Source organism: Lactuca saligna, chromosome 6 (genome assembly GCF_052625555.1).
Source record: "Lactuca saligna cultivar CGN05327 chromosome 6, ASM5262555v1, whole genome shotgun sequence".
NCBI lineage: Eukaryota > Viridiplantae > Streptophyta > Magnoliopsida > Asterales > Asteraceae > Lactuca > Lactuca saligna.
The window spans coordinates 29,922,362-29,939,135 of NC_136422.1; the positions used below are offsets into that span (position 1 = coordinate 29,922,362).

General features: G+C 33.5%; 2 protein-coding genes across 3 annotated transcripts; both read left to right on the forward strand.

Moving 5' to 3' along the window:
- The first annotated feature begins 660 nt into the window (after positions 1-660).
- Positions 661-4,510, forward strand: LOC145000477 (pre-mRNA cleavage complex 2 Pcf11-like protein). 2 transcript variants are annotated; one of them, XM_078959711.1, is made up of 7 exons: positions 661-1,484; positions 1,596-1,697; positions 1,787-2,065; positions 2,151-2,210; positions 2,307-2,726; positions 2,807-4,141; positions 4,233-4,510. In XM_078959711.1, the coding sequence occupies exons 1-7, from the start codon at positions 1,092-1,094 to the stop codon at positions 4,245-4,247; spliced, it is 2,604 nt and encodes an 867-aa protein (XP_078815837.1). In that variant the 5' UTR covers positions 661-1,091; the 3' UTR covers positions 4,248-4,510. The 2 variants fall into 2 exon arrangements, with proteins under 2 accessions (XP_078815837.1, XP_078815838.1); XM_078959712.1 differs by having other exon boundaries at positions 2,310-2,726.
- A 3,267-nt stretch (positions 4,511-7,777) lies between these two features.
- Positions 7,778-16,344, forward strand: LOC145000105 (calcium-dependent protein kinase 7-like). Its single transcript, XM_078959256.1, has 9 exons — positions 7,778-8,093; positions 8,173-8,737; positions 8,823-8,946; positions 13,959-14,102; positions 14,193-14,345; positions 14,441-14,556; positions 14,634-14,801; positions 14,971-15,198; positions 15,902-16,344. Exons 2-9 carry the CDS (start codon positions 8,216-8,218, stop codon positions 16,055-16,057), a joined length of 1,611 nt encoding a protein of 536 aa, XP_078815382.1. The 5' UTR covers positions 7,778-8,093; positions 8,173-8,215; the 3' UTR covers positions 16,058-16,344.
- The last annotated feature ends 430 nt before the right edge of the window (positions 16,345-16,774 follow it).

Genomic DNA, 16,774 nt, shown 5'->3' on the forward strand with positions numbered 1-16,774 from the left:
CAATCTAGACACGTGAAATTTCAACAATGTACATATGAATATTTATATAGAAGACTTGACGAATTATATCTACGATGGTCACGATGGTGAAGAATAGTTTATTTAGGAAAAATTGTATATTTTTTCTTGTCTAGTAATGTTAATTTATTTTTTAAATTTAAATGTTATGTGTAATTTAAATATTATGTTTTATTTAAATAAAGTTATATTTATTTTATAATTATAAAAAATTAAATTCAAAAATAAAAATAAAAATAAATTATTACATTAAAATCATTTAATATAATAACACGGTGACCATTATCATAATATCATATGTGAGATGATACTCTTTTAATGTTATAACAAATTACTGATACCTAATAGTCTTATCTTTATTACTTTTGCATACTTGTTTTGATGAAACACTCTTAAAATCATTTTAAAAAACTCTATTTTTACATAATTTAGAGTTTTTTAATTTTTTTTTATTTTATTTATTTAAATAAATCTATGTGAAAATGCTCATTGAACAAGGAATGAAATGGATCAGATTTTATAGGATTAAAAGAGTAAGGCCCATTATTAATGTACTTTAAGCCCACTGATATCAGGCTTAAATGGACTTTAATCCCACCCAATTCAGGCTTTTCGTTTTTGACCATTTACCAACGGTCTACACTCTACACACACCACACACCCGCACGCACATGAAAGAGAGACTCCAGTGAAATTCTGAACATCGAACAAATAGAGCGAGTGCTAACGACAGCTCTTGATCTGAATACGTGACGCCTTTCGAATCTCTTCATCTAAATCTCCAACAAAATCCATCACTTTCTCGCAGAACATATAAATTCCAACACCTTGCAATCGGTTCTTCGTGTCGCGTTTTTGATTTTGTTTTCCTTTTTCCTTTTCTCGATTTACGCATTTGTAATTGCCTCTAGCTAGGGTTAGGGTTTTCGATTTGCTTACCTTTTTAATGTTTGTTGTATGTTGTAACGAATCGAATGAAATTTCTACAGGAAGTTAAACTTCCTCTTCAACATGCTAATTCTAGATTAGATTAATTTTGATTTTTGTAAAATTGATTTGGCGGGGTGTGAAAAATGGAGATGGACAACACTTCTCGCGGCAGATCATTCGATAGATCATCACGAAACCCTGCTACACTGAAGAAACCTCGATTGGTAACGGAAGAGCCAACGATTCTTCGCAGTAATAATAATGTCAATGGTAATAATAGGCCTATAGTTCAACGGCCGTCAGTGGGGTTCCGGCCGGCGGTGGAGAGAGACGGAGACTCCGAGTCGTATCAGCCCCAATCGCTATCACAGATAAAACAGCAACAACATCAAGAGCTTGTGAGTCAGTATAGGACAGCTCTAGCGGAACTGACTTTCAATTCGAAACCAATCATAACGAACTTGACTATCATCGCCGGAGAAAACGCCCAGGCTGCTAAAGCTATTGCTGCTACCATCTGCAATAACATTATCGAGGTGATGATTCCTGTTACTATGTTTGTGTAGAACTAGCTGGTTATAATTATAAGTTATCAGTTATAAGTTATAACCATTGTTACTGAAACAAAAACGATTTTTACTTTTTAGGTTCCGAGTGATCAAAAGTTGCCGTCGCTATATCTTCTAGACAGTATCGTGAAGAACATTGGGCGAGATTACATCCGACACTTTTCCACCAAACTCCCTGAGGTTAGATCTTCATTCTTGAGTTCCAATGTGCTCTTAACTCTGCTCCTCTGATAAATCAATTCACTTTCTTTACTTCTTCAACCTTTTAGGTATTTTGCAAGGCATATAGACAGGTTGATTCTGCATTACATTCTGGAATGCGACATCTTTTTGGGACATGGAAAGGAGTATTTCCACCTCAATCACTTCAATCAATAGAAAAAGAACTTGGTTTTTCAACAGTTGGGAATGGGAATGGGAATGGGAATGGTTCCTCTTCAGGGCTGACCACATCTAGACCTGACTCACAACCACAACGCCCTGCTCGCAGTATTCATGTAAATCCCAAATATTTGGAGGCAAGACAAAAACTCCAACAATCAAACAGGGTAAAGAAACATTAAAGTTTACATTTTTAACCTCATCTAAATCATTTTTGTCATCATCACTCATTGAATTTCAACTTTCATGAAGCCAAAAGTTGCAGCCAGTGACATACACACAACTCGTGCTGATCCTCGCCTTAAGATGCATGTATGATACTATCAGTAACCATTTAAACTCTTTATAAATATGTTAACTTGACAAAAATGTTAAAAAATCTTCTATATCTATGCTTTGCCATGTCAGCAGGCACAAAGAGATCCAGAGAGTGATCTTACACACGAGAATTATGAATTTGGTTCTGATATATCAAGCCCTTCCGAGGGTAGTTTTGGAAAATCCAATGGAAGAGTAGGAGAACAAGGACTTGAAAAGACATGGTATGGATCTGTGAGCAATAGTACAGATACAATATCCAGGCTTGAAAGAAATGGACATACATTATCATCGAATTATTCACTCCATAAATCTTCAATTCCTGATGTGAAATTACAACCTATCAACAATCTTATAAAAGGAAGTGGTGAAGTGAGTAGAAGTTGGAAGAATTCAGAGGAAGAAGAGTATTTGTGGGATGATGTGAGCTCAAGAACAGTGAATCCTATTCTTACCTCTTCCAATAGTTCAAAGAGAGATCCTAGATTGTATTTTGATCCCGACAGACCGGTAAGTCAAAAAGACGGAATTACCCTTATTCTTTTTCTTTCTTAAATACATTGAAACATATATTTTTTTTTTCTTTCTAGGGTTTTGATAATCGTCTTCAGAAATCACAACGGATGCACGAGAAAGAATCTTCACCTGATCTACCATCTGCAGAACAGCGGATACCTTTACCTTCTACTTCACTAAGGGCAAAAGGGTCATTTTCGACAGACGAAAATTCCTTTGTAGGTGCTTCTAGAAACTTATTACATGGTTCTAAAGTTTTCCCTTCCTCTTCAAGTGGGGTTTCAGTGTCAACAAGTCTTGATTCTTTATCCAGAATCTCTTTGCAATCTCTTAAAGCAGCTCGATCTCAGGGGCAAATAAGTCAAGATTCTCAAAAATCAAAACTTCAAAATTTACACCCGATAAAACGTGCTCCATTTCCGCCACCTCATCAAGAACCCATATCAGAACCTTCTGTTAAACTTCAACCTCAACCCCCTAAACCCTTACCAGTGCCACGTCAGCAAAAACCTGTAGTTGCAGATATACCAGGATTATCCTCCACAAGTAGTTTATTAGCTGCTGTTAGCAGCATTTTTGGCAAAAAAACTACTACTCAATCCATGTCATCATCTCTCAAAATCCCATCCTCCCATGAAAGCACATCACTTTCATCATCTCTTCTTGGTACTACTCCATCAACACAGAGTACAACTCTTCCAAATCCTGAATCAAATGTCTCAAGTCTTTTGAGTACATTGCTCTCAAAGGGTTTAATCTCTGCATCAGAAGACAACAACAACAATATTAATAACAAGAATAATAATAACAAAAGTGATGATGTCATTGTTACTCAAACTCCAAAACTTCCTCCAAAAGTTTCCTCAAAGAGTGTTGTGATTAATAACAAGGGTGTTGTAGGATTAGAGTTTAAGCCTGATGTGATTAGGGAGTTTAATCCTTGTGTGATTAGTGAGCTAATTGATGATCTTCCACATCAATGTGGGATTTGTGGGTTAAGATTCAAAGTTGAAGAACAATTCGATAATCATATGGAGTGGCATGTGTTAAAAAATTCTGAATCCAACACTCTAAATACAAAATCATCAAGGAGATGGTTTTTGAAAGCTGAAAATTGGGTCAACGGGGAGTCTGACTTTGACTTTGACTTTGACCCGGGGTCAACTACACAAGAAACATTCTTGATTGATGGTGAACAGATGGTTACTGCAGATGAAACTCAAGTTGTGTGTGTTTTGTGTGGAGAAATTTTTGATGATTTTTATAATCAAGAAAGGAATAAATGGATGTTTAAAAGAGCTGCTTATTTAAATATCGGCAATGGTGGGACCCGGGGTGTAATTGTGCATGAAAATTGTGTATCAGTGAATTCGCTTTCTGATTTGGGGTTAGCCAATGATGTGAAAGTGGTAAGTGTTTGTTTGACTTTGTTCAATTTGTCTTGAGTTGACTTTGATTGTTTTGAATAATGTATCTTATTTTTGACTTTTTTTATTTCAGGAAAGGGGTGTATGAAGGGTAAAAGAGGAAAACCAGGTTCATTTTTCTATATCAAGGTTACTTGTTCTGTTAAAAAGTATTGTTGTTTTCTGGTTGACGATTCTTGAATGGAAGAGAATTATTAGATCATAGTGTCATACCGTTTTTGACCTTTTTTTTTTTTTTTTTTTTTGAAGTTGTCGATTTGTATAATGCTATAAGTATACCCTGCATTGTATATGTTTATGTGACATTAAATTATATTTCTTTTTGGGTCATAAGGACAATGTTGGTAAACACTTGATTGTAGACTCGCTGATGGTTATACTTCCGCATTTTTTTTAAAATTGAGTTTGGGTCATCTTCCGAATTAACACAAAATACTGAATTGAAAGCAAAAAGAGACATTAAAGAGCAAAACATTAAAGAAGTCTTTGTATTTTTGGATCAAATTTTACCTATTCTATGATGTAGCAATTAATACTACTAGCAAAAGATGCTAGAAAACTAAGTATATTACAAGAAGGAAATAACACTAATACGCTTAAATATGCTTGTAAAACCAACCGAACTAATTAAATTTCAACTTCAGCTCTTCTACTAAAAAGCACAAAGAAAGATTGTGTTACAATCTTATAAAAAAGAACTGCCTTCTTTGGATTTACTATTCAGAAAAGCATCGAGTTTTGAAAATTCTAAACCCCCAAAAGTAATGAGACGAACCACACTCAAGAACTTTCTTTGAATTGCATCAAGAGCAACATGATCAATACAAAAGATCCAATCCTAGGAAGTAGAGAAATTGTGTGTTTTATATGGGTTGTAATTGGGTCCAAAGTGGTTGGGTCAAAAAAAAAAAAAAAATAAAATAATTTGGCATGTTTGATATTGCTTCAAAATCATTGGACTCGGTCTAAATGATATGACTTGGTCCATAATATTTAGTTGATTCCGTCCTCCTTCAAAACTGAAGGATCCAGACAACAATGCACAAAACCAACAATTCCCATATTGCTCTAGGTTGTCTTCCTTTCCTAATCGATACGCCTTTTACGGCCTCCGTCCGGATGTCCCAACAACCCGATTCTGACCCGTTGCTATCACCTCCATAACCTTAATTATTGATTGGTTTGCGTTGCAACCACCAATCACACCGAAGTTGTCTGGGGTAGTTCGACCCGTCTGTTTGTCCATATACCAATATGCTCTCCCTCTTTTGGTACCACCATGATCCTACCACCCTCAATCATCATGTAAACATCTCTTTTTGTGATTCATAAGTTCAATTAAAGCATACTCAAATTCTTGATTGTAAGTTCCAATTCTTACTAAGACAAAGACCTCATTGGTTGGCTTGAGTTAATTTCAATGTTGTTGTTGTTGTGCAAACAATCAAATGAATTGAATCGATTTCAAGCAAATCCGTTGAATATCTAACATAGTTGAAGTTGTCGATTGTCTGTGATCAAACATGCATGTTAGTGTTCGATGAAATGTTTTAATGGAATTTTTATTAAACAAATATGTATGTTATAACCTCTTGGTGAAATATCAATAAATTATAACTTCATGCTTTGGTGGATGGATTTTTTTTTTCTTTCTTTGTGATTTCATAGGGATATGAAATGTTTGGATGAAATGTTTTAATGGAACTTTTATTAAACAAATATGTATGTTATAACCTCTTGGTGAAATATCAATAAATTATAACCTCATGCCGTGGTGGATGGATTTTTTTTTCTTTGTGATTTCACAGGGATATGAAATATTTGAGTAAATGCCCAAATGAAATCTTATTTAGAAGATATAATATTTATAGGAAAGTTTTTAAAAACAATCAGAAAAAATGTTGTCAGAGGGTAATATAGTCATTTTGCACTATCAGATGTAAAATCAAATAAGTTTCGGTCAGAAGTTTTAACTCAGTCAGCTTCTAACCAATCAACTCTAACTTAGTTAGTAACTATCGGATGACCCCAAAAAATGGATATCAATATTCAACCAACGATTAATTTGGTTCTATTTTGCTACGAGACAAGAAAATAATGAATGATAACTTGTCTCAGTTAAAATGATCATTTTCTCAATTTGAGTATCATACATATGATATAGTAAAGAGTCCACATCGATCTCTATTTTATTCAAATTAACTACTAACTACAGTGAACACTTTGTTTAAGCATATTCTCTTTGCATATTCATTCTACATAAGATGAACAAAATTATTCTATCTAGTTGGATAATCCCCGCAATCAAAGCAAAGTTATCAGAATTCTCCTAGCCAAAGATATGGAATAACTTATGGTGGAATCAAACTCCCAAATCCTCCAATTCCTTTGATAAAAAAGTAATCATGTTCCTATCACGTGTTGTATCTATTGTTTCAACACCGATTTGAGTCTAAAAACCTTTAACTTGCTTAACAATATGATTTATTTACTCTCATACTCAATAATACCATTTCAATAGAAACTAGTAAAAATAAACGATGTAAAACCAGGTTGTAAAAAATGGAGCAGACATGTTGACGACAATAGCAGAACTTAGTAGGAGCCTAGAGTAGCCCGTGTTACCTCTTAAATTTTTAGGTGCAATGGAATTTTTTTGAAATTTTTTTCGGTGTAGTGCAATTTTTCTGACGTATTACCCTAAAATTTACGTTTTCCATCCCTGACATTTTATTGTGGGTCCACCATCGGTTGACGAAGGTACTGTGACATACAGGTGGTTCAATATATTTTATCATGGTCATAAATGTAAAAATTATTTAAAACGGGAAGTTATTATAACTTGAGCTAGACGATCAAGTTAATGCCATATACGAGACATTTTACACCGTAACGTTGATCTAAATTTATTTACGCTTGTTTTATAAGATTACATGTATATAAATGGATTATGCGATACACAGTATGACAATATTGTAAAATTAGACAAGTTTACAAAAAATAAAATAAAATAAAAAACACTTTAAAATGAGATATGATTCTAATTGAGAAAAACTTTTTCATGTTCATTTGTTTAAGTTCAACATTGTTCTTGTCTGTTGGTTTATATTTATTAATATAATAAACAAACATAAATAAACATTAAAATAAACGTAATCATTCAAATCAAGATCTTTAAAACTTGATCTTCAACATTTAATCTTTTGATCATAGCCACTTTTGATACGTTTACCATGTCTACAAGGTTCGAAAACTCGAACCATTCTTAAAAGCTTTATTTTCATCCTCGTTGTATAATATTATATATAAAGTAATACAATGCCCAAATATAAATAAACAATCATACAAATAAATGAACAAATAGAACCATATTTCATATTTGTTAGAACAAGTTTTATTATTTTATATCGGCTCGTTTAGCTAATAAACAAACTTTGGACCAAACAAATTCATACTATGAGATAGTAACTTTGTTGGAATTTAATTGCACCAAGAAATACTTTTTTATTCTTGAAAATTAATTTGTTGAAATAAATATCCAATAAATAGTTGGTTGACATATTTGGTATAAAAGGCAAATACCATCATTTGAAAGGAACATTTTTTGATAGATAACAAGAGGACAGGGAGAGAGACAGGAGAAACCAAGAGAAAACGAGAGGGAATTTGGAGGGAGAAAGAAAAGTCTGTTAAAGAGCTTTTTGACTCTCCTTCTCTCTCATTCATATCATCATCTCATCTCATGCTTCATCCATGGCCGATTGAATAACACAACACAACACAACACAACACCCCCAACAATTCAACAAAACAAACCCTTCTTTCATCACCATTCATTCAAATCTCTTGACTTTTCAACACCACCCTCTAATTTTCACCCATTGATCTCCCAAAACGAATGGTATTTTACTATTTTTCACAAATTCTCGAACAGGTATCTTCACATTATCTCTCTCATTTCGTATATGTTTCGATTTCAATCAATGGACTGATTGTTTTATTTTTTTAATCAGAATTCTTCAGAAAGTAATTGGAAAGATTAGACCAGTTTGAATCATGGGAAATTGCTGTGTTACTGGTAATTCCGCTCGTAGAAAGGAGAGGAAGAAGAAGAGGAAGGGAAATCACAAACCGAATCCTTTCTCAGTCGATTATCACAACCCATCTGCATCTCAAAACAATGAAACCATTTTCTTCGTATTAAAAGATCCCACAGGTCACGACATTACACAGCGATACAATCTGGGTCGAGAGCTTGGAAGGGGCGAATTTGGGGTAACGTATTTGTGTACGGATTTGGGAACTGGAGAACGATTAGCCTGCAAATCGATATCAAAAAGGAAGCTTAGAACAACAGTTGATATCGATGATGTGAGGAGAGAAGTTGAAATCATGAAGCATTTGCCTAAACATCCGAACATTGTCACCATGAGAGATACTTATGAGGATAATGATGCAGTTCATATTGTCATGGAGTTGTGTGAAGGTGGTGAATTGTTTGATCGGATTGTGGCAAGAGGACGTTATACTGAACGAGCTGCTGCTTCGATTATGAGGAAGATTGTGGAAATTGTTCAGGTTTGGATTTGATTCGATCGATTTTGTTTTTGGGTTTTGCTGTTTGATTTTTTGTTGATGATTGGATTGTTTGAATTGATTGCAGATGTGTCATAGTCATGGAGTTATGCATCGTGATCTTAAACCAGAGAATTTTCTGTTTGGAAACAAGAAGGAAACAGCTCCTTTAAAGGCCATTGATTTTGGGCTTTCGGTTTTCTTTAAACCGGGTATGTATGTAAACTTAGAGATTTTAACAAAACAATCCAAAACTGAATCATTTGAACCAATTCTAAAAAAGATTGGACTGATTATGCACACCACTGTTTAATTTCAGTCATAAACCGGTTAAGACTGAAACCGGTGTAAAACCATACTGAAATTGTAATAGATCGGTTTACAATTACATGAAACTTGCATCAATTAAGATTATGGGCACGGAATCCTACCGAGGTGTTGTGCCCTTGGACTCCAACAATCATCTCACTCACTCACTCACCCACTCAGGTTCCTCTGCTAACCATTAATCTTCATAACTCAACAATCTCCTACTTGGAGGCTGTTCACCAAGCCAAATGTCTTCTAACATGCCCTTTCTAGTTCGACGTCTTCTCATTAATCGTCTAGAATAGTTGAAGCTATGCAAATAGACCCAACAATCGATACACGATTAACACGACATGAGTTTTCTGTGTATGAGTTTTAGAAATTTGTGTTTCGCGCCGACACAAATTTTAAATTCGTGTTTCGTGTCTTACGTTTGTCAAACACGGAATTAACTGTGTTTATATACAAATTAAATTCGTGTTGACACGTGACAAATATAAACACACGAGACATATAACAAATGAATTAAATTCGTGTAATTTCATATTTATCCATGTTTTTATGTGACATGGTTAAAAACGTGTTTATTTGTGTCGTGTTCGTGTTTGATACCCAATTTTACAATTCGTGTCGTGTTTGGGTTTACCAAATTTGTGTTGTGTCATGTGTCACACATATTAATTACGTGTCGTGCTCGTAATTATACCCAAAACATGTTTTACAATTCATGTCGTGTTCGTGTTTGCTAAATTTGTGTTTGACACATATACATGACACACATACACAAATTGACAGGTCTGTGTAAAGCTCCAATTTTTTTTGTTCACCACCTTAGTTAACATATCTGTTGGATTCATTGTACCAATGATATTTCTTAGTGACCCTGTACAACCACTATCATTTTTGTAAATGAAATGATATCTTCTCTAAACGTGTTTCATACCCAAGTGTGATAGAAATTTCTTCAACGATATAAGATCGTTACTTGCTTTTGTAATATATATATATATATATATATATATATATATATATATATATATATATATATATATATATATATATATATATATATATATATATATATATATATATATATATTCTATTTCTATTGTTAAAATAACAACTCTCATGAAGTCTACACATCCAACCAACCATTTCCCCCTTTATTATAAACACATAACCTGCAATACTTTTACCTAAATCCAAACAACCATCTAGATCTGCATTCGAAAAACCTTCAAGATGACATTTTTTCATCTTGAACTAAGGGTACTTAGAGGTGCATTTCAAATAGCATAACAACCACTTGACTACTTTCCCATGAATACATACGCTTATATTTCTTGATGACACGTTTTACCCAAGACATGTTTTACGATTCGTGTCGTGTTTGTGTTTACCAAATTCATTTCGTGTCACATGTCACACAAATTAATATATGTCATGTTTGTACTTATATCCAAGATATGTTTTACAATTCGTTTCGTGTTCGTGTTTGCCAAATTCGTGTATGATGTATAGGCGACACACATACATGGATTGCGAGGTCTATGTGTAAAGCTCCAACTTTTCTGTTCACCACCTTAGTTAATATATCCATTGGATTCTTTATACCGAAGATATTTCTTCATGACTCCATACCACTACTATAATTTTTCTAATGAAATGATATCTGATCTAAACGTGTTCCATACCAATTATGATAGAAATTTCTTCAACCATATAAACTCTTTGCTTGCTTTTGTAATATCCATATATTTCCCCCCAATTATGAACACGTAACCTGCAATACTTTTACCTAAATCCGAACAACCACCTAGATCTGCATCCACAAAACCTTCAAGATGATATTTTTTCTTCTCGAACTAAGGGTACTTAGAGGTTCATTTCAAATAGCGTAACAACCATTTGATTACTTTCCCATGAACACATAACTTGATATTTCTTAATGGCACATTTTACCCAAGACACATTTTACAATTCGTGTCGTGTTCGTATTTACCGAATTCATATCGTGTCACATGTCACACAGATTAACACATGTTGTGTTCGTACTTATACCCAAAACACGTTTTATAATTCGTTTCGTGTTCGTGTTTGCCAAATTCGTGTCTGATAAGTATAGACGACATACATACATGGATTGCAAGGTCTGTGTGTAAAGCTCCAACTTTTTTGTTCACCAGCTTAGTTAATATATCTGTTGGATTCTTTATACCAAAGATATTTCTTAATGACTCTGTACCACTACTATAGTTTCTCTAATGAAATGATATCTTATCTAAATGTGTTCCACACCAATTGTGACAAAAATTTCTTCAACAATATAAATTCTTTGCTTGCTTTTGTAATATCCATATATTTTCCCCTCAATTATGAACACATAACCTACAATACTTTTACCTAAATCTAACAACCACATAGATCTGCATCCCTAAAACCTTCAAGATGACATCTTTTCATCTCGAACTAATGGTACTTAGAGGTGCATTTTTAAATAACATAACAACCACTTGACTACTTTCCCATGAACATATAACCTGATATTTCTTAATGACACGTTTCACCCAAGAAACGTTTTATAATTCCTGTAGTGTTCGTGTTTACCAAATTCATGTGGTGTCACATGTCACACATATTAATACATGCCGTGTTCGTACTTATACCCAAGACATGTTTTACAATTCGTATTGTGTTCGTATTTGCCAAATTCATGTCTGACACGTATAGACGACACACAAACATGGATTGCCAGGTCTATCTGTGTGTAAAGCTTTAACTTTTCTGTTTACTACCTTAGTTAATATATCTGTTGGATTCTTTATATCAAAGATGTTTCTTAATGACTCCGTACCACTACTACAATTTCTCTAATGAAATGATATCTTATCTAAATGTGTTCCATACCAATTATGACAAAAATTTCTTCAACCATATAAACTCTTTGGTTGCTTTTGTAATATCCATATATTTTCCCCTCAATTATGAACACATAACCTGCAATACTTTTACCTAAATCTAACAACCACCTAGATCTGTATCCCCAAAACCTTCAAGATGACATCTTTTCATCTCGAACTAAGGGTACTTAGAGGTGCATTTCAAATAACATAACAATTAATTGACTACTTTCCCGTGAACACATAACCTGATATTTCTTAACAACACGTTTTACCCAAGAAACGTTTTACAATTCTTGTCATGTTCGTGTTTACCAAATTCATGTCGTGTCACATGTTACACATATTAATACATGTCATGTTCGTACTTATACCCAAGACATGTTTTACAATTCGCGTTGTGTTCGTACTTATACCCAAGACACGTATAGACGACACACAAACATGGATTGCCAGGTCTATCTATGTGTAAAGCTCAAACTTTTATGTTTACCACCTTAGTTAATATTTCTCTTGGATTCTTTATACCAAAGATATTTCTTAATGACTCCGTACCACTACTATACTTTCGTCTCTAATGAAATGATATCTATCTAAACGTGTTTCATACCAGTTGTGATAAAAATATCTTAAACCATATAAACTCTTTGCTTGCTTTTGTAATATCCATATATTTTTCCCTCAATTGTCAACACATAACTTGTGCTACTTTCCAATGATTTTTCCCCAGAATTGACATAAACATAGTAACAACTCTTACTACATGAGGGATATATGACTTCGTACATACCGACGTACATTAGAGATTAGACTACCAAAGTTGTCAAACTTCAAGTACTATTGCCTCGTTGCTTGTACCTAATCATCGAATTTAATTGCAATTGCGACTAACCAAGATGGGAACAAATTAATTCGTGCACATGACTTTAACATGCATACATTTGTGGACCTTCGTATTGATTAACCATCCAATCAATAAAACCTTATTCAATAGAAACAGTTTTCATGCATGTTGGACATCGCCTAAACATGGTGTTTTACTTGATGAAATCGTATGCAACATTTTCTACGCCAATGTAAACTTGACTACACCAAAAGGCCGTAGATGCAACATATCACAATCTTCTTGCCTCATAGCACTAATAAAATTCGTTCACGTGATCTGAAACGTGCATATATTCCTTTATTTTCGTCTTTACTAACTGTTGAATTAAGAAAACCATATTCGATGAAAATAGTTTATCATACATGTTGGAGAACTCTTTGACAATACTGTATGCAACGTTCTTTGCCAACATAAACTATACTACATTAAGGGCTCATTGATCCAAATGATCCCACTTTTCTTACATTTATCACCTGGCATCCGTTCATGGAGCCTTTTCTTGTATTACTAATCCTCAATCTACATATACCAAAATCCAAAATCGTTGTTATCAAACTTGTTGATATTCACCTCTCTATGTTCAGCCATAACACTTATACAAGTTGTTAGACTAATAGACTTAGCTCCACACATATAAGACATATATTTTTTTTTTGTTCATAAAAACAAGGGAAAATGACTTAAAAGCCCAACGAAGTTTCCAAATCGTTTAAAAAACCCCAATCATGTTTTGTCTGTTCAAAAAAACCCAGCAAACATAACATTTTATATAAAAAACCCAAGTAAGTTACACTTTCTCGAAAGTCAAATAAGAGAAACAGATGACGTGGCTTATTACTGTATCGGAAAAATGACTGTTAGACTAACAAAGTTTCCAAAACGTTTAAAAAAATCCAATCATGTTTTGACTGTTAAAAAAAAACCCAACGAACTTAAACAAAACAAAATTGGAATTTTCTGAACGGTTTGAAACTTTGTTGAACTTTTTAGACAAAAGGTTTAGTTCGTTGGGTTTTTTTGAACAGAAAAAACATGATTGGGGTTTTTTGAATGGTTTGAAAACTTCTTCGTTGGGCTTTTAAGTCATTTTCCCTAAAAACAGTTCAACAATGGATTGTCTATTATCCAGGGGAAGTCTTCAACGAGATAGTGGGAAGTCCTTATTACATGGCTCCAGAAGTTCTAAAACGCAATTATGGCCCAGAAGTTGACGTCTGGAGCTCCGGAGTCATCTTGTACATTTTACTTTGCGGCGTTCCACCTTTTTGGGCAGGTATATCTTGTACATTTTACTATTTCAATCGTCACCATGAAAAATCGACTTTATTATTCAAACTCCACTTATACTTCATCTTTCTTATAGAAACTGAACAAGGAGTAGCACAAGCAATTATTCGCTCAGTAATCAATTTCAAACGAGATCCATGGCCCAAAGTTTCCGATAACGCAAAGGATCTTGTGAAGAAAATGCTTGACCCCGATCAAAAACGCCGACTTACAGCTCAACAAGTTCTTGGTAATGTTACGTTAATATAGGTAGTACTAATTTGTTGGAAAATACGTTTTCTTATATTACGTGGTGCCTAATCTACTTTTGTATTTCAATTTCAGATCACCCATGGTTATTGAATACAAAGAAAGCTCCGAATGTTCCATTGGGTGATGCTGTTAAATCCAGGCTTAAACAGTTCTCAGTGATGAACAAACTCAAGAAAAGAGCTTTGAGGGTATTGTTTATTTATTGAGCTTTGAATCTGAAACCCTAATTTAGAAAACCCTGATTTTTAATTGACTGCATATATAGGTGGTGGCGGAGCATTTATCAGTGGAGGAGGTGGCCGGAATAAAGGAGGAATTTCGTATGATGGATACAGGAAACAAAGGCAAGATAAATATTGAAGAACTAAAAACCGGTTTACAGAAACTTGGTCATCAAATTACAGATGCAGATCTTCAAACATTGATGGAGTCTGTAAGTACAATCAATGTCAAAATCATATTTCAAAACAAAATATTATTATCCTGAAAAAAATGGTCATTTTGTAAGAGATGTAGAAAAAAAATGGTGTATAACATTCCCATTTTAAGATCAACTAAAAATATCTAGTTTTCTTTTGATAACATGATATATGATTTTGTAGGCTGATGTTGATAGAGATGGGACTCTCAACTTTGGGGAATTTATAGCTGCTAATGTTCATTTAAAGAAAATGGCAAATGATGAGCATTTACATAAAGCCTTCAACTTCTTTGATAAAAACAATGATGGTTATATAGAGGTTGACGAGCTGCGTCACGCGTTAAGTGATGAAGGAGACGTTAACAATGATGTAATAAACGCAATTATGCATGATGTTGACACTGATAAGGTACGATGTTGTCCGTATAAATGATATTTAAAAAATATTTGAGAAAATAATGCCTAACACTAGAAAAACTCAATGTTTCCTAAAACATTGTTGTATTTTCTTTCATTAGAACTATTTTATGTTATGCATTTATCCAAATTAATGCTTCTTAACCATAACATAATGGTTCTAATAGCGAAAATAATGTTTTTTTTAGAAAAAACATCAAGAGATAACGTGTCATATTTTTTCTAAGCTTTTCCCTAAAATATAAAAAGATTAATCGTAAAAATGACCAAAATGGAAGGGTGCTATTAATAAAACGACCACCTTTCACCACATTAATCACACGATAAGCTACTTTTTTTTTTTCCCCAAAATTGATTTTGCAATTTGTGAAATTGTTTTGTTAATGGTCCCTACTACGTATAACTTTAAAAAAAAATTATTTTCTAGCGATTTTTTTTTTGTTGCGAAATGACATTATTTTGAAAAAAATAGTTATACTTTCGCAAGAAAAAGTAATTTTGTATAGTTTTATTCGACAAATGAGTGGTTATTTTGTGATGAATATTGTTGAAAATGTGGTCATTTTCTCAATAACACCCTCCCATTTTGCCATTTTTGTGATTAACCCGAAAAATAAACATCCATGTATAACTTATCTGATTAGTTGCTTAGTGTCTTCATTAATTAATTAATTGTGATTGGATTTATTTGTTAGGATGGGTGCATAAGTTACGAGGAGTTTGTCGCAATGATGACAGCTGGCACAGATTGGAGAAAAGCATCAAGACAATATTCCCGAGAACGATTCAACAGTCTTAGTTTGAAGTTGATGAAGGATGGTTCGTTAAAGGTAACGGGCGAGGGCCGTTGAAATTAAAAAAAAAAAAAACAAAAACAAAATGGGAAATTTTCCATTTGTGTATTATTAGGGTAGAGAGGTGGGAGGGGTGTGAGACTGTTTTAAGTGTTAACATCTCTATCTTTATAGATCTTTCTGTTCAATTTCTTTTTGAGTAGAATTAGGATGGATAACAAGAAAGCAAATGTATGAGATGGAGTTGTGAACATGGTGTAATTAGCTAGGTCCAATATAGGTCAATAGCTGCCTTTTTTGAGAGTTTCCCATTGTTGGCATGTATCTAAAAGTTGAAAGTTGAAAATCTGTATATTTATTCTACTCTTCAAGTTAACTGTTTTGCTCTTTCTTTATCACATGATTTGGGTTTACTTGATTTGTGTCTAGGATGATAGATTTGTCATGAAATGATCTCACTTGACATGTTAATCTTCCGGTTAAGATATCGGTTTACTAGAATAAGTGCGGCTTTGAGGTTTAAAATTGTTGAAACGTTTAAGAAAATGGGTATGTGTTAAGAGAAACCTAGAACAAGTTCCATGAAGAAAATGAGAAGCTTTTGAGAGTTTTGAGAATACATTAAAATCGAGGTTTTACTGTTATAATCAAAATGTAGATAAACAATAATGTGATGAACATAAGCGGAAAAACCCAAATTGCAAAAAAATCACTTCGAAAGAACACTATATTAATCTTTTGATATTGAAGAGTTACAAATGGATAAACGATTGT

Coding starts and splice junctions, on each gene's coding strand:
- LOC145000477 (XM_078959711.1), top strand. CDS start 1,092: ATGGAGATGGACAACACTTCTCGCGGCAGATCATTCGATAGATCATCA. Junction 1,485..1,595: donor TCTGCAATAACATTATCGAG/GTGATGATTCCT, acceptor TTTACTTTTTAG/GTTCCGAGTGATCAAAAGTT. Junction 2,066..2,150: donor AACTCCAACAATCAAACAGG/GTAAAGAAACAT, acceptor ACTTTCATGAAG/CCAAAAGTTGCAGCCAGTGA.
- LOC145000105 (XM_078959256.1), top strand. CDS start 8,216: ATGGGAAATTGCTGTGTTACTGGTAATTCCGCTCGTAGAAAGGAGAGG. Junction 14,103..14,192: donor CGTTCCACCTTTTTGGGCAG/GTATATCTTGTA, acceptor TCTTTCTTATAG/AAACTGAACAAGGAGTAGCA. Junction 14,346..14,440: donor TACAGCTCAACAAGTTCTTG/GTAATGTTACGT, acceptor TTTCAATTTCAG/ATCACCCATGGTTATTGAAT.